This window comes from Cuculus canorus, chromosome 12, assembly GCF_017976375.1.
Source record: "Cuculus canorus isolate bCucCan1 chromosome 12, bCucCan1.pri, whole genome shotgun sequence".
Classification (NCBI taxonomy): domain Eukaryota; kingdom Metazoa; phylum Chordata; class Aves; order Cuculiformes; family Cuculidae; genus Cuculus; species Cuculus canorus.
Window position 1 is genome coordinate 12,855,721 of NC_071412.1, and position 21,375 is coordinate 12,877,095.

At 42.2% G+C, this 21,375-nt stretch overlaps 1 protein-coding gene across 3 annotated transcripts in view; it reads right to left on the reverse strand.

Moving 5' to 3' along the window:
* Nucleotides 1–21,375, reverse strand: part of ADAMTS17 (ADAM metallopeptidase with thrombospondin type 1 motif 17) — a 178,591-nt gene that overhangs the window by 20,930 nt on the left and 136,286 nt on the right. For all 3 annotated transcript variants that reach the window (XM_054077506.1, XM_054077504.1, XM_054077505.1), the window contains 4 exons: nt 19,633–19,792; nt 17,563–17,698; nt 4,910–5,114; nt 430–582 (listed from right to left, as the gene is read on the reverse strand). In XM_054077506.1, the coding sequence (XP_053933481.1) occupies nt 430–582; nt 4,910–5,114; nt 17,563–17,698; nt 19,633–19,792 (654 nt within the window). The remainder of the gene's footprint in view (nt 1–429; nt 583–4,909; nt 5,115–17,562; nt 17,699–19,632; nt 19,793–21,375) is intronic.

Genomic DNA, 21,375 nt, shown 5'->3' on the forward strand with positions numbered 1-21,375 from the left:
CTGGAAAAGAGTGCTAATGAACTCTTTTCTGTAGAATTTAATCTGCTCACCAGAACTGTTCAGAGTTTGCTTTTTGAAACATGGAAAGCAGTTTCAGCATCATTTATAAAGTAGGTTTTTGATGCTCAGAGTCCACCTGTAGTGGGAATCTTGTGTAGATTTTGCCTTTGGATGGTTAAGCTGTCAATTCATACCCACTTCTATCCTGAAAACTTGCTAGGTCATATCCATAAGCCCATGTTGCAATGTTTGGGTTTCAAATGGCATGAGGGGAAAGTTTAAATCCCAGAAAAGCCTCCAATTAAACCAGTTAAACTCCTTCCTTTTCAAAGTATTTAAACTGCAAAGTAACACAGACAACACACTGAAGCATAGCACTTTGACATCTTTGCACTTAGAGAGAAAATACCATGTAGTGTTCACTGTTACCTTAGACCAATCGCCTGTTTTCCACTCATAACAGCCTGTGTGATCCTCACACTCCTCCTCGTCTCTTGGCCTGGTGGCTGCATCACATTTTCCTTGGGAATTTGTGCACGTCACTGTTCTTTTCTGAATCCCTTTGCCACAGTCTGCTGAGCACTGCAAAACAACAGGTATTTGCTTTCTGTTACATGATGCCTAGGAATGATAACTTTTATGTCAGTAATACAGCTAAAAGGAAAAGCTGTCGTTATGAACACAGAGGGAAACTGATAACCCATAAGATTTTCCCCCATAATCTAAGCCCTTTTCAAACATAAAAGAGTAATATGATAAGCGTGATATTCACTTGCGGAATATTTCACTTATGAAACATGGCAATACTGAAAATCAACCTTCTTTGAAAAATATCAGCTGGCATTTTGCTAGAAATGGTGTTACAGATGAAAGAAACTACTAAATCTAGTGTTTAAGAGCTCATCATTCTTACTGAAAGAGGATACATCGAGATATACAACACAGAACTGCCACATCCCTTGATGGGAGTAACACAATGGCAATGAATGCATTTTTAAATCACAGTAGCATGAGATCACTGTTACACACACATTTCTGCAACACAGTTAGTACACACCACGGCAAAGTCACAGATCTCACCCATGTTCACACGTGAAACACACACCTGACCTTCACTCTTTGTTTTGCCATATCCTCGGCCAGCAAGCCAGCCACAGACATCAGCAGGGTTGAAAGACAGACTTTGCAACACCAAAAGCCTATCAGGGACTGTTTGAAGTCCTCTGAGAAGGCAACAGGCTACTAGAGCTGCTACAATCAGTTCCTGAAGAAAGATTCGATTCAAGCATTCACACACTCCAGCAAACATTTGGGAGAGTCAGCATAAATTGTCCTCCAAATGCTTTTGTGCTTGAGCACTATGGAGGCAGCTTCTAAAGAACAGCGATATCCGGTCACTCATTTGTTATTTCTGCCAATGGATGGCTGGAAATTCTGTTTCACTGGACGGTTTGTCTTGATTTCTGTACTAGGTGAGGAAAGGAGACTGGTATGAACCAAACCAGAGCCCTTTGGTTTTAAATACCCGGTCTGATAACAGAATAATAGATGTGCTGATACTGTCACAGCATCCAAGTGCATGCCGCTACACAAAGCATAGCTAGAGCTGTCTGCTCTTCATCTTCATGCCACTGCAGTGGTTAAGAGTGAGAAATGTTCTTGAAGAGCCACTGGGGACAGGTGGGTGGAAAAATGATCTATGTACCAACTGAGATAAAAACTAACCTCCTCTAGCATGTTGAGTTCTCCCCTTCAGGGGATCAGCACGGAAAAGACAGTTCATTCGACACTGAATAAATAGTGAAGATATGAGATATTCTGTGAGGTCTTTTGAACATATTCCAAGAAGTGTCTCCATCCAGGGGGTCTACGCTGGAAACAAGCGTCAGCTTGATATAAATTACATCAAATGGACAAATCTCAGCATGCCTGTCTAACCATCTTAAAAATACAATTGAGGCAGTTCTGACCTGCTGGCCTTGTTAAGGACATGAATGACAAGCGTTTATGAGCTGGCAAGGAAACAGACATGCCTTTAAATACTTCAGAGCACTACAAAGTGACTTCTTGAAAATCTGGGAAACCTTCCACTTAATTTACTATGTGCTGATCATGGCGTGACCTCCTTACGGATGTAGCATCTTTGTAACAAGCACAACTGTATATGTCTGCTAGATATGGGGATGAATTCTTCCAGGCTTTGCAGAATTCCAGAAACTGCTTTGCTGGACTCCTCAGAGCACAAGACTTGTCAGAGATCCCAGGCTGCAGCTCCTGAAGACTCCCAAGTCTTCCTTTGGGAACTGATTCTAGCAGGAATCAGTAAAGGGTACCTTGAAGCCATGAATTTGCCCCAAGTGGTATAGATTTTCCTAAATCATACATAATTTTCCCCAGCCCTCGGGGCTGACTACTCAGGGTTGCACTCGTTCATCTCAAACTACAAAACACAATATATAAAAGCTTTCAAATGGTCCAATTTACTCAAAGTAAATCAAACTGAAGTGGGAGTATTTTTCACAGTAGGAGAAATCTCTAGATGGGTTTTACAAGCAAGTCTGGGAAAAACACCAACTGTTTGTTCTTCCCACAAGCTTTTAAGTCATTCACAGATTAATACTGCATATACTTTCCTAGACAAAACAGCATTTGCAAAAGGTTTCCAACAGATCTTTGGTGGTCACATATAAATCACTCTATTTAAGAGGTTTTCTTCTTTCTTCAAGTTCTCTGTCTTCATGAAGAATTTCTTAACAGATAGATTTTACAGAGATTTCACAACAGAGCAGTCTACTAAATAATATGCGTGGCCCCTGAGTGTCCAGCTGAGATCTCCAGGTCTTATTTTATTAACAAGTTACTTAGTCAAATCCCACACAGTTTTGTAAAGAAGCAACAAAACTTTGCAGTTAACATATAGCTCCTTTATTTGAAGGAAGTCCTTATTGTGTTTCTACTCTAGTTCCCTAAGAGTAGGAACATTCGCTTTTTTCCTGACGGTCTCTAAAAATGGGTTGAGCAGAACTTTGTCCAAAACAATCTCAAGTGTTTGGCAATAAAAGGGGAACTTAACTTTTTCCACAGTGAAGATCATATTGGAATTTGCTTGGAAAACACACATTTTTGATTGTTGACCAGACATCAGTGTGGTCAACAGTTTTCTGTTGTATAACCAAAAAGTTCAAAAACATACATGAGGAAATGGATTTATAAAATCATACCACTACTGTGATATTTACTCCACAACATCAGATTAAAGGATTAAAGTGATTACCACTGAAGAAAGTCCTAGGTATGAGAAGTGTTCAAGCTGGCAGAGCATCAAATGTGTCCTGGAGTCAACTGTGCTACATAATAGCAGAAATTTGCCAGAACAAGAATAAATTTAAAATCGCAAGTGGGCAATTACAGACACAACAAAAGGTGAATAAATTTATCAAAGTACAAGTAAACCAGTTATTGGGAAAATTATCTAAAAATTAAGTATGTGCAAATGATTTATGTGGTCACAAACATGGAAGATTTCTTCTCTGAAAAAAGTACCCAGGAAATTCTCTTACTCCAGGTCACAAAAGGAGAGAGAAGTATGTGTGATTGTTAACAAAAGATCCCATGTAAAATAGGTAGGAACTACACCATACAAATAGTCACAGCTATAAACAGTTCAGCTAGTTCAGCTATAGGAAATAATGCGGACACCATCCAGAAGAGACTTCTATAACACATAAAAGACCTATCAGGCAAATTGCTAAAACTTTGGTGTGTTTCTCCACATCTTTTGAAATGGAAGAACTCAGAAAGAAAACGAATCTCATGCATTAGTAAACAGTATCAGCGCCCTACAGAAAGAAAACACTACTCTCACTTAACTGTCATCTCACTTGCCAAACAAAGATTTCCTGTTCAGAAGGTGGACGATGGAATCACATTGTGTTTGTTAAGACACACTGTTTCTCAGTGCAAGATCCCTTGTATCCTGAGCCTCTGGGGCTTATAAGCACATTTCTAACAATAATATCTTGCAAAAGCTCCTTGACAATGTTTTGAACAGGAGCTCGCCGTTTCAAAACAGAGACGAATAACAAGGAAAGATCCTTCCCAGAGAAATGACTGTTGCTGTGGCCCATAACACAGCCAGTTTGGAATGACAGCAGAAGAGCTGTAAGCACTGCACCAAGAGTGAAAAGATCTTCTCATCATTCGGATGAGCCTGGCAGACAATATCAAAACTAACATGGACATCCTACTAGGCCTGTCACTCACAAGGTACCCGACAAGGCTGCCCTGTATTAGCTCAGTGCTGTTCATGAACTGTAGACAAACTCGCAGTTCGCTCTGTAGCTAAACAAAACAAAGGCTGTCTAAACCACACATCATTTATATCTGAAATGCTTTTATAATACCTGACAATAATTTCTTAACTCTCTGCAATTACATGGGGATGCACCTTTTAGACGAAGTATAACAAAGTCTTTTCTATGTTCCTGGAATTACACAAAAGAAGGTTGAACAAGGCCCAGAGTCTGTACATTCTCTGTAACACGTAGATGCTTGACAAAGCTGGTATTTGCTTCATATCACATTTCAATGGAGCCAGAAGCCTTGGTGGGTTACTACACTTCTGGCCTCAGGTCAGTCAAACATTTTTTTCCTTGCTGGTCAGAGTTTTCAGATGGAAAGGTATAGTTATTACAACATGATATCTAAAATCTGCCCTGATGACTCATCCAGTATGAAACACAAACCTCAGTTCCAAACTGATCATCTCAACAAATGACTGTCCTACCCAGTGCCCCGGTATTGTCGGGCACTGAATATGGTGACCGTGAGAGTATGCTTAAATTTAAGTATTTAGCTGGATCAGGGCCAGCTGTGTGCAGTCTGGCTCCCTGTTGAATCAAGTTCCTACCTTTGACCACTCTGATGCTTCCCAGATAGAAAGGCAGTCCCGTCCTTCACAGCTTTGTACTGTAGCTGGTTTGTTGCCCAGGCAGTAGAGGTCTCTCGTGTTAACGTAGGTGCCATTTTGTAACTGATAAACACAAGTCACTTCCCGATGCTGTACGCCTTTCTCACAAGTAGCAGAGCAGGGACTCCAATGGCCAGTCACCCACCTGGGAAGAAGGCAGAGAAAGAATGTTTAAAAACCAGTGGGATAAAACATTATTATGCTTCACTTAAAACCAGTGAGAAACGGGCAATTCTTCCTAGATTTGTGACTTCTTCAATGGTGCTGTATTGCTGTCACACTGAGATCATCTGATCACCTTCCGGAGCTGTCACTGTATAAGTGAATATCCACTCCTATCTCCAAGCTAGACTGAAACGCAAAATCTACATGGCTCCCTTTACCCCCCAGACTCAGCGATATGTCTGGATTTCCCCCCTAGATAACGACAAACTTGTCTACAGACCATCCTAATCCCACAAATACTGTTGCCTTTGAGATGTACCTGGGAAAACGCTCCTATATCTGCATGTGCATCTTCACAGTGGAGCGGAGCTGTGCAGAGAACCCATACTCACTGTGTGCAAGCTGGGATGCTGCTACAGTCGGGTACCCACCCAACATGTTCCTCCTGCACTCAGGACCAGAGTCACCTTCTACACTGTATGACCTCAAAGCACACAAATCCTCTACACCCCAGCCTATTAGAATGCAAAGACATCTCCTGTCTCACTTTTAGTTCATCCTCTTGCAGCTGCTGGTGGGATTTCACTTTTCATAGTTGGGCTTTCCAGGATGTGCAACTGGAATCTCATCTGTTTGAAGTTCATGACATTAGGGGCTTAAAAAATGGAGAATAACTGGCCGTGCCCATTCTTAGAAAATGCGAATTGCATTTAACTGCCAAGGCTCAAGAAGTACTTAAAAAAACAAGATTCTCCCTATAGAAGGGATCCTACAATGTTGTTTCAAAGCTGCCATAGCTCACAAAGATGTGCCATAACCCAGTTTGCACCGGGGCAGGGGTATTTCCCTACATCCATCATTTCTCTGAGCCTTTGTGATTCATTTACTTTGTAAGCACATTCCAGTTACCATTTCCTTCCCCTTTGATCAAAGTGTGCTGGGAACAAATACATGGCCTTTTTTTTTGTTGTTGTTTGCTTTGTCATGTCTTTAAAGGTTCTTCAGCAAACACTCAGCACAAGGTTGTGAGGTGTTTGGGTTCCTCCAAAGGAACTACTGCCGCTGTGAGCAGTCTCCGGCTGAGGGCATGAAAGGGAAATGAGGCAAACTCACCCCACTGTCTTCCAGCTCAGTGTAAAGCCAACTGCAAAGCTCCCACTGACTCCAGCAAGTGCTGGAAGCACTGCTGTGGTTGGAGCCAGGCTGCAGGACAGTGAATAAAATGTCTAAGGAGAATCTGAATTCAGAGGAATGTAGAGAGGAACACTTTCCTAAAGACAAGCAGCATCCATCTTTACGCTTCCTGCAATCTGTCAGTGAGGAACATGTTCTCTGTAATTACAAGCACTCCTGGATGAAGTGAAAGACTGGAACAATAACTGTGCAGGTGCTGCGCACCAGAAGGCTATCATGCCCTTCTCACCAGGTAATTGACCTTCTAGTCTGTTATTTAGGACTGACATCTAGATTAGTATCCTTATACCATGAATCTCGTCACTCCATCCTGGTTTGTCTGTTATGATAAGTGGCTCAAATAAGACTTCCCAAAACCAGAAGTCTGCTCAGGAATACTATTTCATTTTGATGGAGGCTCCAATAGCCCAGGCAGAGCACCATACATGCCAACTTATTAACCGCATTTCTTTCAAAGTTGCCATGTAATTTCTCCTAAATGAACCAAAGAGCTATTTCCCATCTTCCCATTCCTGAACAGTGCAAAATCAGTTGAGCCAATTTGTAGAAACATCTTCACTTCATAGAATCACAGAATGACCTGAGATGGAAGGGACCCACAAGGATCATCAAGTCCAACTCCTATCCCTGCACAGGACTCGGTGCTCTTGTCATGGATTCATTTGCCAAATGCTGTGACTGATGACGTGCTGCGACAGCACTGATGACTGCGCTGACAGTGAAGGCAGAAGCCATTTGGTTTGAGCAGGACCGGAGAGGGCAGGCTGGCCACCTGTCGCTGGTGGAACAGGGCCCCGCTCAGATGTTTTTGTGCATTAAAGCAGTTGACAGATCTGTGAATTTCTGTTGGTTAAAACAGCTGGCAAGTGTTCCTCTAGACAGGAGTGGTGGTGCGTCTCTGTGAGTGCGTGCTTGGTATTTTGCTTACGGAATAGGAAAATGCCAGCTGGGTAATCAAATACTAGGACTGAAAGACTTGATGAAAATAGCCTCCAAGTGCCGAAATCAGTGTTTAGCAAAATTAATAGCCAGGCTCTCTTCATATCAGCTGGGCTCTGCCCTATCAGAGAAAGTGTGGAGGCAGGGATCTAGCTGGGTGAAGGCACGGAGGGGGAGACGGTGACTTTGCTTTATGGGCTGAACGTGAATCACAGGGCCAGGAATGGTTTCTGTACGGGCTCTGTTGAACTAATACTCACTTCAGCACTGTACTCGCACTGTGATCTACAGCTACTGGCAAAAGAAAAAGGAAAAGGGTCTGAAAGCAAAGGAGAAAGATAAAAATACATTCTTGGCAGAGGCTGTCTGTGAGCTTGCATTTAGGATGGGCAGCACGCAGCATGCCAACTATTTCCAGGACGCCTTGAGAAGTGAGGTTATGACTTTCTTTAAGGAAGGAAAATTCCTTTTGCAACTGTTTTTTGTTAATGCTCTTGTGGAGGGGAGAAATCACCTTGTTTCTACCCTGTTCAGTGGTCTCTAGTTAGTGCTGCTCTAGCACAGACATGACAGAGTGTAACTGGAAAACTGGTACAAGAAAAACAAATACTGTCATCACCATAAAAAGAATGATTGCACAGGGCATGAGCCAAAACCCAGGGAATCAATACAAAGCTGTGCCTGTGCTGAAAATGCAGTCTCCAGCTCTTTTGTCAGAGTGGCATCTGCATGGCCAGCTTTGACTACTGATCCACTACATCCATCCCTGATGGTTACAAAGACGGTGGAGCTGTACTGTAAGGGATCTCTGACAGCTCACAGCCCACTCCATCCTATTTGTGACAACCGGTGCTAACGTGGACACTCAGAAACTAAAGGCTACTTTAAAGTAGTGGGTTTGGTTTCCTATCCAAGAAACAAGTGACAAATTAAATGTTTGAATAATAACAATATCAGTGAAGTAGGCTATTTTTAAAGGCACCAAGAGGGTGATCACTTTGACCACAAAACTCCATTCTCTCAATGAAATTTCTGCTTGGTTCAAAAGCTTGTAAAAATAATCTAGCAAGCAAGTCAATGTGAGTTCTGTGAGCAACACTGGCCGCACCCTGATCTTCGCCCCCCAAAATATCCAAAAGCCTCCTTCATAGGCAGCTGAAAATATTATTTTAGTGCCTGTAAGAGACAAAGTCACTGCAACTATATTTCAACATTATTCATAATCAAAGTGAAAACACAATGGATTTATCAATAAAGTGATTAAAATACAAAAATTCCTGCCAGTTTCCTCTTTGGTAAAGGAATGTGCAGCACGGCATTAGCATAATTACTATCTGCAAGTAAGACACACACAGAAGAAAAATGTGATGTACAAATAGTATCACATTATGGTTACTATTAAATTACACTACAGACAGATTTTCCTCTCTACACTGTCATTACAGCTTTTGAACCCACCTGGATGTGTTTAAGAGAGACTTACATTTCATTTTTTGTAAAAATGGGATTTTCCTTATGACAATGTGAAAAATAATTCCAGTGTTCTAACTCAAAACACCAAGCCGGCTCTATCATTAAGCCAATTAACTGTTGTACACTAACCCCTGGGTATATCATATAGAGCAGCTGGCTTCCAGTTATGTTTTAAGCCTGTAAACTGATATTAGGGATTGCTTGACACCACAGTTCTTTTCAATTTGGTCTTTCCCTCCCAGGTTAACCCTCTCTTCTGATGGACCACATGAGTGCTCGAGCTGGAGCCCCTGGAGAGCCTCTCATTTTTCCTACAAGCACTGATTTATGTGACAAACCCACTCATCCTTCTCACAACCATATGACTGGCTTTATCCATGGTATTACTTTTTGTAATCTTACCTCTATACAAGATTGAAGAGCGAGATGATCCTTGCTAGTGGTTAGATATAGGAAGAAAGAGATGAGCTTTTAAACACAGATTTTTAAACCCAGTCAGTGGCTGTCTCTCTAGCTAAATATGCCCAGAAGGATGTGTTTTTCTATAGCCTTAAAAAGCTGGGATGGGTAGGACATGCAACCTGAGAGGGCTGTTTTAAATCTTTGTCTTCTGAGTCTTCCTCAACTTCTGACCTCTCATATCTCTGCTGAGAAACTGGGAGTTCTTCTTCTAATCTGCTTTGGCAACGCTCATCTGGCAGGCCCCTGGAGCAAGCTTGAAATATCTTTTGGAGGTTCAGTTCATTATTTGATCTTTCTACGATCTGGATTAGTCATTAACCTTGAATTATCCATTCTGCCTACTTGCCTAAGACTCCCACACTTTCTAGCAAAAGAATTGCCTACAGCACTGTGTGCATAAACCCAGGGGAGATGAATGTCCGCAAATGAAGACTTGTAGCTGAGGGCTTGGGGAAAAATGCTGTGAAGATAACATAGGTCAAGGCTGAAGGATGGGGTGGAGGAGCGCAATCCCAAGACATGGGGTCACTTTTCAGAGATTTGTAGCCTCTTATAACATAAAGCTATTACATGTGGTCGGGTAAATACTGCAGTCCACTAAATTTCACCTGGTTATTTCTGTCCCAAGCCCTGCAGCAGACTGGTGCCTGCAGGCTGGTTCTGTTCCACTAACTGAATATCCATGACATTTGCACCTGCACTCGCTACCTACATGGGTTGTGATACTTTTGTTTCTTTGCTACAGTGGAATTCACTTCCCTGTTTTCTCTGTAATTGCCTGGATGTGGCCAAAGACACATTTGCACAATTTTTCCTGTTTGTATTAAACCTGTTTTTATTGGAACTGGCTCTTAACTACAACTCGTGAAGAGCCTGTACTACTGCTGAATAAACTACCAGAGGATATTTGCTTCTAAACAAGACGTAGCTAGTCTGAAAAATCACAACAGAAACTAATCTAAAGCAGTGTAATCTGGGGATTCTAATTCTAATAGATTTTAACAGGTACCTTTCAGTTTAACATACATTGTTGCACTACTGTACAGGTGAGAATAACTCCATGTCTAGTTAGCACTAGTTGTCTTTAGCACCAGTTTGTGTCGCAAAATCACATCGAGGTTGCCCTTAGCATTCTGAGGCACCTGGGTGAAACTGTGGCTCTGCTGATATCAAGCAAAACTCAGACTAACTTGCACTGGGGCCAGGAATTCACATTGGATAATTTTAGCAAGGAGAATTGGAAAAGATTTCTGGGAATCAGTCACGTGGAATTGACAGCCAGATATTTTTTGCTTACAGCTATCAAACTAAGTTCATGCTTAAGTATGTAGAAGCAAGAAAACACTGTTTACAAATGGACTCATGATTTCCATGAAATACGCACAGTCTGCTATTGTACGTATCTCTCCCTACACATTCATGAAACTCTGCACCGTCTCTCGGTTGCACTGGGGTCAAAATAATCAGGTGAATTTTGGCTTTTGAGAACAGGTTGTGCCACACCCAGTCACTAGAAGGGTTTTTGTTTTTTTGGAAGAAACTACAAGGAATCTAGTAGAATAATACAGCTGCTAATGTCGAAAGTAGGACTCCAAGACTAACATTCCTGTCTGATTGCCTTTATAAACAGTGCTCAGTAATTTTCCAGTACAGTAGTCATTCTGCTAACAGACTTGCCAACTTTCACTCACACAGGTTTCTTTTTTTCTTTAGTGATCATCATTTTGACAGGGTTTTTGTTTTTTTTTTTCATTTCCCACCAATTAGAAGAGCAGCCACAGGACAATGTTTTATGCTTCTCATGTACTTTAGGAAGTTTTTTTTTTAAACAGAAGATGTATTCTTCCTCCTCCCTCCCCCACATCAAGCAGATCACTGAATTTCTGAGGACTCAGTGTGGTGTTGGCCTGAGTAAGTGCCCTCCCTTCTTGCTGGCACCTGTGTCACTACACTAAGACACACAACATCAGCACTCGCAGAACCCTTTTGCAGTGAGTTATTCCTGCCCTGACCCATGGCTGCTGTACCTTTGATGCTGCAACTGGAGTCCAGCTCCACTCCCTGCCTTTCAAGGAAAGCAGTGCCTTTTCCTCAGCTCACATCACAGGATACAAACAGTGTGGAGAACATTACAGCAGGCAGCAGTAGGAGTGAATTTCACAACTAAATATTTTGCTAGATTATCCTGCTAATCCTTCTTTGTGGGTAAAGACTGCACTTGGCCTGAAGAGCCTCAAACCAGAGAAGCACAGACCATTTAACGTTTTAAAACAAGGAAACGATCAACCATAAGGTTGTTGAGTCCAAACACTATAATGGGAAAAACAGTGATGTAAACCTCCCTGGGGGTTTACACTAATGCTAAGAAACCTGTCTCATGACTCCAATGACTAATTTGACTAATGTCAAATTAACTTCTGCTCTAGCAAGTCACCTTGACTTATTTGATACAAACACATTTCACAGTAGCCAACAAGTCCTCCTCATTTTACTCTCTATTCCTGATCCTTCTCTAACTTCTCTTCCGGAATTGCTTCACTGAATTGAGTTGTTGAATTTGCTTGAAAATATGCTTTTGTCACTCAGTCACTAATTAACTGCTGATTGACTGGTGCTGCACTTGATGAACTGCCTACAACCTGGAATGCATGTGATTTGTCTCCTTCTAGTGGAAGGTGATAACCAGATGTGCCCACAGCAGGACATCAGCTGCCCACTGACAAAGGTGTCTAGAGGAATCTCAGGCTTTCCAGTCCTCACCATTTGGCTTCTACTCCTGCAAGACCTGCCAGAGACCTGCTGCAGCTGCCCGGTGTGCTTTCCCTGAAGAGCAGCCACCAGAGCGCAGCATTGCCCACTGGCTCAGCTCATCCTGCGCAGTGTCCAGCCCAGTCCTGGCAAATTCATTAAGTTAAAACCGATTCTAGAGATCCCAACTGCAATTTTGCAAAGTACTTCAAAATGAGCTCTTACGTGGTGCCTCCTTGGATCAGAGGGTGCTAACATTACTATTTATGCCAGATTTCCAGGCTAAAATGATTTGAAACCCTCTCCATGTCTGTTTCTTCTTCTTCTTTTTTTTTTTTTTCATGTAACCAAATTCAAAACACACCAAAGGAGATGTTTCTTAGCACAAGGCAAAAATAAGGTTTTGAACTCGTTGTCATCCGACCTCATGGATGATAAACATTTGTACAGGTTCCAAAAGAGTCTGACCGCATTAATGAAAGAACATAACCATTTGGAAGCATTAAATGTCTAGCTCAGTCCCTTCACTTAACAGACACTCCCAATATGTCTCTCCAGTTCAGTATAATTTCCATACAGCCCTGCAAGTAATTTGCTAACATTCTCAAGGAGTTTTCCAACATCTTGCTCCCCCTCAATTCTACTATTTGTAAGACTTCCGCCTCACAAAATAAATTCAAAAATGTTCTGATCCTCACCTACCTGGGATGATAACACAAATAAATATCGTGCAAATAGACCAGAATCGAGGACACTGACTGATTTTTGTATTCTTGGGCTGTTAAGCAGGGCACTGTCACAGGTATATGGTGGAGACTAAAGGGAGAGGTGGACTTTCAGGCAGTAAGGATCATACAGGATCATAAGAATCTTACTTCCCAGGGAAGTTGTGCCTGCCCCATCCCTGGAGGTGATCAAGGCCAGGTTGGATGGGGCCTTGGGCAGCCTGAGCTAGTGGGAGGTGTTCAGGGGGGGTTGGAACAAGATGATCTTTAAGGTCCATTCTAACCCAAATTGTTCTACGATACAGATAAACACCAGGAGCTTATATCAGACCAAGAATCAAAGCAATGGGCACTATCAACCACTGCACACTTAGGGACTGTGCTTTGAGCAGTCACTAGCCTTTTGTGCAGGTCTGCAAGGGGCTGAGCCAGCTGGGGTCTTGGATGACTCTCATAACTGGCTTCATTTTTTTCCCCAGGGAGCATCACTGGTGTGTGAGCCCTTGGAGAGGATGGTGTTGGATTCCAGTCCACGGATGGAAAAGTGAAAGAGGAGTACAAACAAGAAAGAAAGAAGCGATCCATGTAACCGCAGACCTGACCTCAGGAGCATACAGTTGTTAGAGAGGATTTGGAGCAAAAAAATAATCAAGGACACAGTGGTAAATGAATGCCACATAGGTTTCCTCCAGGCAAAAACTCATTGGTTGTATTTCTTTGATTAAAATAACTGCTTTTCCAGATGAAGGAAATGTGGTAGATTTAATCTGTTTAGTTGTCAGTAAAGAACTCCTTTGCTGCACTAGAAATGCTTATGTAAGCTGGAGAAACTGGTGATACGCTGGGAAACATGGATATCAATGCATAAATCGTATGGTAGGTGAGAGCTGGCCACAGCGCAGTGCTGCAAAGGAATACCATGTATGAAAGGGATTTAGATCAGTTACCAGTGGACTTCCTGAAATACCTATCTTGCATTTGATCTAATTTATCATGTTCATTAATGACCTTGGCACAAAAAAGAAGAAAACTGCTGAAAAATCAAAGAAAATGCTGACAATACAAAGTCTAAAAGCACTGCAAATGCAACTGAGGATTAGGATGTCATACACAAAGAACTGAATAACCTTGAGGACTGCAATAACAGAGATAAGATGAAAATTAATAGCATACACTGCAAGGAGTGTGCTTAGGGACTAATAACAAGCATTTCTGCATTAAAGTAGAATTCATGCGTTGAAACAAATGAGGAGAAAAACTTCTAGAATGACTGTAAGCCACAAATAAGACGCAGCCATAAAAAAGCAAAGCATGTACCAGGAGAGTTACTGCTGAAGACAGGAGAGTATGAGAGCAACTGTGTACAGGCTAGACTGGACTGAGACTGGGATTCTCCATACAATTCTGGTCACCAACGCACTTAAATTATGAATTTAAATAACATAAATTAGAGCACCACTACAGAAGGTGACCAAGGAGACCAAAGCGATGAAGAATTGAGGCACAGTCTCTGATCACATAAGAAGTTAAAGAAAAGTAATGGATTTAGCCCAGAAAAATGATGGAAGAAGGAGATAGACTGGTTTGCTGTATCATACAGCAGTTAGTCCAAGGCAAAGAGCCAGAGAGGGAAAATACAGTATAAGCAAAGGAACAGAGCTGAAGCAAGAACAAATGGCTGAAACACGACAATGAATAATTAAGGCTGGAAATAAAAAATTCTGACCCACATGAACAGTAAAGTCACAGAGGAATCTTCCAGTGAGGGGAGGAGCCTGGGAGCAGAATCAGAAAGGAGTCTATGATGTGCTGGTGGTAGCAGCAGAAATCTAACCCTTGGTCTGAGGAGATACTTTCAAGTCCTAAACAGTGAAAATAAGGGCTCAGGTCTCCTGTGTTTTTCTGTAGATGAAGGCAGGAATTTCTGGTTTTCATGTTTCTGCTAAGCATCTGTGTAGGAACACCAAGTATTTAGCAGGTCCCTGAAAGAACTCAAACTTAAAATCTGTTACAGCAAAGAGGAGGAAAATCAACAGTGTTTGCATACAGGCCATTACAGGTCTAACAGTTGGGAACTTTCATGCGTTTTTGGTTCTTCTCCTGCATTAGAGGGGAGCAGTTTCATATTCATAGACCGAACCACGCATGTTAAAGTGTGTGGCCACTGGCCGACCTATGTTTTCAGTAATAACAGCTGATGTGATCTGTGATTTCTGTGTCTTGTGCCAACATGAGTGCTGGGTTTGCCTGTGTAGTTGTGTTGGTGTTCAGTGTGCTGGAAACAACCCATGCAAGAATCCAGATTCCATCTGGTTACAGCGGGGTTTTGTAAGAAATATCTAAAGAGCTAGGCAAAGGATTAGAATAAAGAGGTGCTAATAGGGTGCAGTTGGGACAGGAAAGGAAGCTGTAAAGAATTTAATGGAAAAAGAGGGTCGAGGAACATAAAAAATAAAATGGGAAGAAAAAGAGGCATTTTTTTAAAAGGTGAAAGAGTAACAATAACAAAGAATGAAAGATTCTTTGATTTTTGCCAGTTTCAACAAAACCCTTAAGAAAATTCTCTTCTCTGACGTTTAATTTTAAAACATGTCAGTGTATCCACCCCTTTTTTCATTTCTGCCTTGTGTTTTTCAGATGCTGCATTCCAGTTGCAGAGCTCTCCTTGGTCTCATGAAACCACTGTCCCCTGCCCCATGCTATTTGGCTCTCCCAAGAGGTGGCTGAAGTTCTAAGGGTTATATAATTTGCAAAGCACTTTGGGATCGCGCTGGAAGAAAGACACTGTTATTAATATCATAACCTTTTCTTTACTCCAGATCACTTTACATACATAACGTGGGTTATTATTTTTTTATTTTTATTACAATCTCAACAGCAACAGCCACCTCCTCCTCCTCCTCCTCCTGCTTTTATACAACATGATCTCACCTGGTCCCAAAGAGTTTGCAATCTGCATTACACACAGATTGAGAGAGGAAACAAAGGGACAGTGTGGGATAGTGAATTAAAGCCACACAGCACATCCAAAAAGAGAAACGGAGACTGAATGTCCCACGACCCGGTCCTACGCTGGCCATAAGACCCTTCCCTAGAGATAAATTCTCTGTAAAGTGATGCTTCTAAATTTTGGTTAAACGTGTAAAAGTAGACCAAAATGCACAAAACAGAGCAGGTTTTCTACAGAAAGGAAAGCATTGTTCCTTCTTCTGCACCCAGGTAAAGGGCTTAGGTCTGAGTGGAAATGGGAAAGGACCTTATTGTAACAAGATGCTACAATAATTTTACTTGAAACCCTAAAACAAATGCAGGACTCATTAAAAAAAAAAAAAAAAAAAGCATTGCAATGGTGAAAGAGAATGGTTTCTTTAAGATGTTCTTGGTCAGAGAATATGCTAAGCATGCATTTCTAATATCTGGGTGGGCAAACGCAAGTGGAAATTTAAATTCTACAGAGGCACAGAGAAAGTGCTTCTCAAAATGTTTCCAGTCAAAGGCATGTTAAGTGTGAAAGTGTGGTCTACACAGAGGGAGTGGGAGAGTGTGGTCTATCAGATCATCAGCAAGGATTTTGTGGCCTTTCCGGGTACTAAGCACATTTGGTGCTTGCTGTCAGTACTCTGACAAAAAATAGAACAATGAGAGTGTCACTGTGACAGTGCTAATTGCTCCTGGGAACAACTGTGCTAAACTGTGGCTATAAATTGCCTGGTAGCTCCATACAGAGGAGGAGATACCTCAGAGTAAGATTAAGGGTTGGTCCTCAATTCACAAAACACGATCTTGATATAGGAACAGAGCATTCTTTTCTCCGGAGGTTTTGTGTGATCTAACCTAACCCACTGTCACTGCCCTGGACAGGCAGCACTGTCACAGTGAAAGAGTGTGACGAAGAGTAGACTTCGCTAAGGGTTCAGGACTATGAAGCTCCCACTGAGAAACAGCACTGTGGGTCTTACGGCTCTAACAGACCTGATGGCCAGTCACTCCCTTTTTTGCTCTCAACTTGTAGAGGCTGAAGTTGCCCACTTCTTCCAGAACTTTTTAAGTTGCTTTTCAGCATTTCCACCACTAGGAACCCCTCCATACACCTGCCTGGGCCCACTCCAGTCTCCTCCCAATGGCTTCACAAAGGTCCACAAGATATAATTCGTGCCAGTGCAGAAACACGAGCAGATGCTCCTTATTTCCATCTTTCTGAGAGAATTCCATGACAGAAACCCCAGCATCACTCAATTTAGGAAAATTCCTCATACAAATGACAGTTGTTTCCTTGAATTCATCGGGAGTTTGTCTTCCCTTACACACCTAAAAGCACACGGGGTATCTCATTATACCTTTCCACAGCACTGAAAGCAGCATGACCACAATATTGTACAGCAGCAACAACAGGCAGAGCAGACAGCGAATGAAACCTGAAACAGCCTCGCCTTATTGATGGATTGCCTGACACTGCATTTCCCTGCTTCAGGGCACTTTAATCAGAGTGCAGGTCTAATTAGAAGGAAGTGTGTTGTTTCTCATTTTCCCTATCGTTTCTGCCAGCAGCACTAGCTCTGTAGGTACGTTTCCCTGGCTCGTGCAATTACACAAACAGTAGGTTGGTTTGAATATGCTTTTTTAGATATTGTTGAGCTTTATCCCAAATTGATTTTATATTTTAACTACTATCAAAAGTGTTTAACATTACTGCAGAGCAAGAGTGAACCTTATTGTTAGCTAACAAACTGAACAAATTAATTTGCCTTCCTGTGTTTTGTCAATTATGGCTAACAATGTGTCCCAATACTTATAGACATTTTCACCATGTTCACCAGATCAAAGCTTTGGAAATGGGGGATTTGTGAAGGAAGAGAATATTGGGGTTTATATTTATCAACTCCTTACCGTGACTGGCAGGGGTGTGTGTTACATTTCCTGACCTGGGGCTCCGGGCGATTCACTCGTTGGCAGTCACTGTCATTCACCAGTGTCATGGTCTTGTTAATAATTCGAGTACAGGACACAATGGTTTTCCGTTCACCTACCAGACAGAAAAAAAAAAACCAAAACAACACTGAAAAAGGAAATTAGTGGCTAAGAACAAAACTCTGTCAATTCGTTAACCAAAATTCAACACCCAGGAGCTCTCTACTCTCTCCACAAGATATAACGGGCACCTACCACCTCTGCAAGCAATCTTATTTCCCGCTTCAGTCTTACCTTTGTGCTGGTCTGCTTTTTTTTCAGAAAACCCACAAATCTTTCCCCAATAATTGTGAAATTGAGTGCTTCACAGGAACAGCATGTTGGGCTTTCTCTTTCTAGTGTTTAATGGGGAAACAATCCTGAAAACAATTTGCTTTCATTTTTGGTTCCTCCTCCACAGGTAGCTGTGCCCTGTAATCACCCAGGACAGATGTTCCAGCTGTGCAACCACCCACCCCTCTGTGACTGATAATGACAGGGCAGCTGCCTCTTGCTGCTCTCCATTCAGGAAGCATCAGGTTGGAAAGAAGTCACCAGGGTTTAAGACTGATAAACTGGGCTTGTTCGAATTTCACAAAGAGATGACCTTCTGCTCCTCCAGATACACCACTTTAAAAGCCTCGCCGGCAGGAGACATCTCAGAAGCAGTTTCTCACATAAATCGTCTGCGCATCAGCAGTTTTACTGAGACGCAGCAGTGTGGCCCTCAGGGTCCAGCCTTCAACTGTGTGACATTAGGAACGCTGTGCCACAAGACGCATGACAATGAACACATGTGACATGGAAAATGCTATCCTGGCACCATGTGACTTTGCCTTACTGCTAATTATTTTGGTTTCTTGTAATCTTGAATCTGCATCAAATTGAGTTTATTCATGTTCTGCAGCAGATAAAAAATAAATCAAATTCTGTTAATAAAAAAGTCAGTCTGGAACAGGAGAGGCCCTTTGCTGCTTTGATAAATAGTAAAAGCATCTGACAACCAAAGTATATGAGATCAATTGCCATCCAAGCTCCTACTAGTGGGAGCCATGTTGCCAGGTACTGATTTGATTCAAATATGTGGCAGGTTTGCAGCACAAGTCAAAAGAGCCACAAAAGATTTCCTACTCATTTGTGTGAGAGTTTAACAGCTTTAAGAAATTACATTGTTTTAAAAGGTGAGGAAAAGTGTCTGTATCAAATTCTATTTACAGAAAAAAATAAAACCAAGATTTTACTAAACTGAGGGCAGTGAGCCTGCAAATGTGAAGAGGAGAACTCTTTCCTTGTGTCATATAATATGATAAATAATTGGGTCTGCTGGTGAAGAAAGACTGGCCAGAACGCATGAAATGATCTGTTTTCCTCAGGGAAAAGATCTAGTTCTCCTAGCACTGAAAATTCAATGGACAGTGGCTGACAAACCAGTCTCTGGCTTCACAGGCATCAATTCCCCCCCAGGCTCTCAGCAAATCTGTCTCAGCACATTCTAGGGATCATCTGAAAAGTGTGATCTGCAATGTGCTCCTGTCCTCCCAGAGAGTCCACCCCACATTAAGAGCACCTGACACAATCTCCAGGAGTGGTCACAGCAGCACTGCCCCTGCTTCACCCCCTGGGGAAGGAAGTGTCTTTCACAGAACATGCCTGAACACCTGTGAAAATTCTGCTCCAAGAATGTGACGGAGGCTTGAGATATGGGGCTGCACAAGCGCCTTGAGCCATCCGTGAAGCACTAATCCAGGTGCAGTTCCAGCCTCCGGTAATGAGCCGACAAAGCAGTGTCCCTGCCAAAACGCTGGGTGAAAATTAACTGTGGGGATGTGGATGATAGCTGGGAGAGCTGGTGAGAATGAGCTCTCATTTGAATTCATTATGGCAACATCCATTTCCATGGAGATGTTTCCTTCATGCTTTGGCAACGCTGTCTTCTGCAGGCACCTCTCTAATAGCTGGTGTCTGCAAACACCGCACAGCAAGTCCCACCAAGCTTCCACATGGCCTTACCTCCTCCACACTGCACGCTGCACCCTTCCCATCCGCTGTGCGTCCAGATGTACAGAGAATCCTGTTGCTTTTCTGGCTCGCTCTTGTTTTCAGCAGTATAGTTTACAGGAATGGTGTATTCATAATGAATTCCATAATTCTGGTCATGAAATAACAGCACCTGGTTCATCAGGAAAAGGAAGGCTGTTATAACACAGTGTGCGCTGGGAAAGCAACAGACTGCAGAGACAGCAATGCTAGAAATGCTGTCTCAGACCAATATCTCTAAACATGCCTTGTGAAGGCAACCAAATCTTTATCTAGAAACCTGACATTACAGTGGCATTGGCAAAACAGGGCATGAGCAATAACTGCTCATGCTTCATGAGTATTTAAAACAGTCCTGCAGATGTCTAAACAAGGAATTTGGTGCATAACGTTGCTTAAAAATGCAATCAGTGCACCATTAGCTATCTATTAATAGTAAGACAACAGAAAACATTAAATCAGCATTTTTCATATAACGACTGTTTTAACGAGCATCTAAAGTTAAACAGTCACTCATCACGCTTGGCCTACCCTGGTTTGCTGGAAAGCAAGTTGTCTGCAAGCCTTGTGCAGAGACTCAAGCTTATGGTTTGGGACCTTTGTAAAGAATGGGAAAGACTTGGGTTAACACTGTACCGTTTACGGACCACGTGGACCACAGTCCCGGACAGCCTGCTCTACACTACCCTGCTTGAGCGGGAAGCTTGGATGAGACAACCTGCAGAGGTCTTTCAACTTCAGCCATTCTGTAATTCTGAGAGTTGCAGCATTTACCATTGCATAGAGCTGGACTGCAGCACCCGTAGTTTGAAGGCAGAAATGTTTATTAATACATGTGAAAGAACAAGGAGATCTTTCTCAAAGCAAAACTCATGCAAAAAAATATCATGTGCCTCCTGGGAAATGTGGCACCTGAAGTGAGCATGACTATTCCTGCTCACAAGCTGTGGCAGCAGGATTTTGTTGTCTCAGAAACCTGAGGATGACAAGGAAGAGCCATATCATCCAGCTGCTGGCAACATATATCTTTTCACATCCTGCATATTGCTAGAGGAAGGTGAAACCTGCTTCCAACATCAGGCTGATTATTTCCCATGGAGTAACAAGTGATGTCTCTAGTGTTATTACTCCAAAATTCACTATTAACAAAGACAGAGGAACAGATAAATATTTTTTCACCACAGGCAGATGGTAGTTCTGGTCGTGTTTTGATTTACATCTTGCATTTCGTTTGGCTCTCACTTTCACTGGCTTGAGTGGGAAGTAATAGGAGATACCCAATGGAGTACGATGTCTATGGAATCTGAGTTACCACACCATCCATAACTGCCACATAAGCACTACTGTAATGCTGATAGCGTGGCTTTAGACTTACTTATAACCTCAGCAGCATTAAACAGGTGAATTCTGCTGGTTCTTGTCACCTGCTGAAATACGAGCAGCACCTTATCAAATAAGATATTTTACACAGGGCTATCATAAGTGAAGCAAGCAGCTGCCCAATAAAAAAAAGCCAATTTGCAAATGCTATTTTCGTCCAACAATCGTTTCCCGTTCAGATTCACAGAAATCACTCTTAGTTAGCCAATAATCTCATTAAAGCTGTCACAAGGTTGTTTAACCAAAAAAAGTAACGGTGTATGCTGAAAGAAAGGGTCCAGCTTGCAGCCACTGGCATTATAGTCTGTCCAGTGAATGCTGTGGGGTACCCAAACT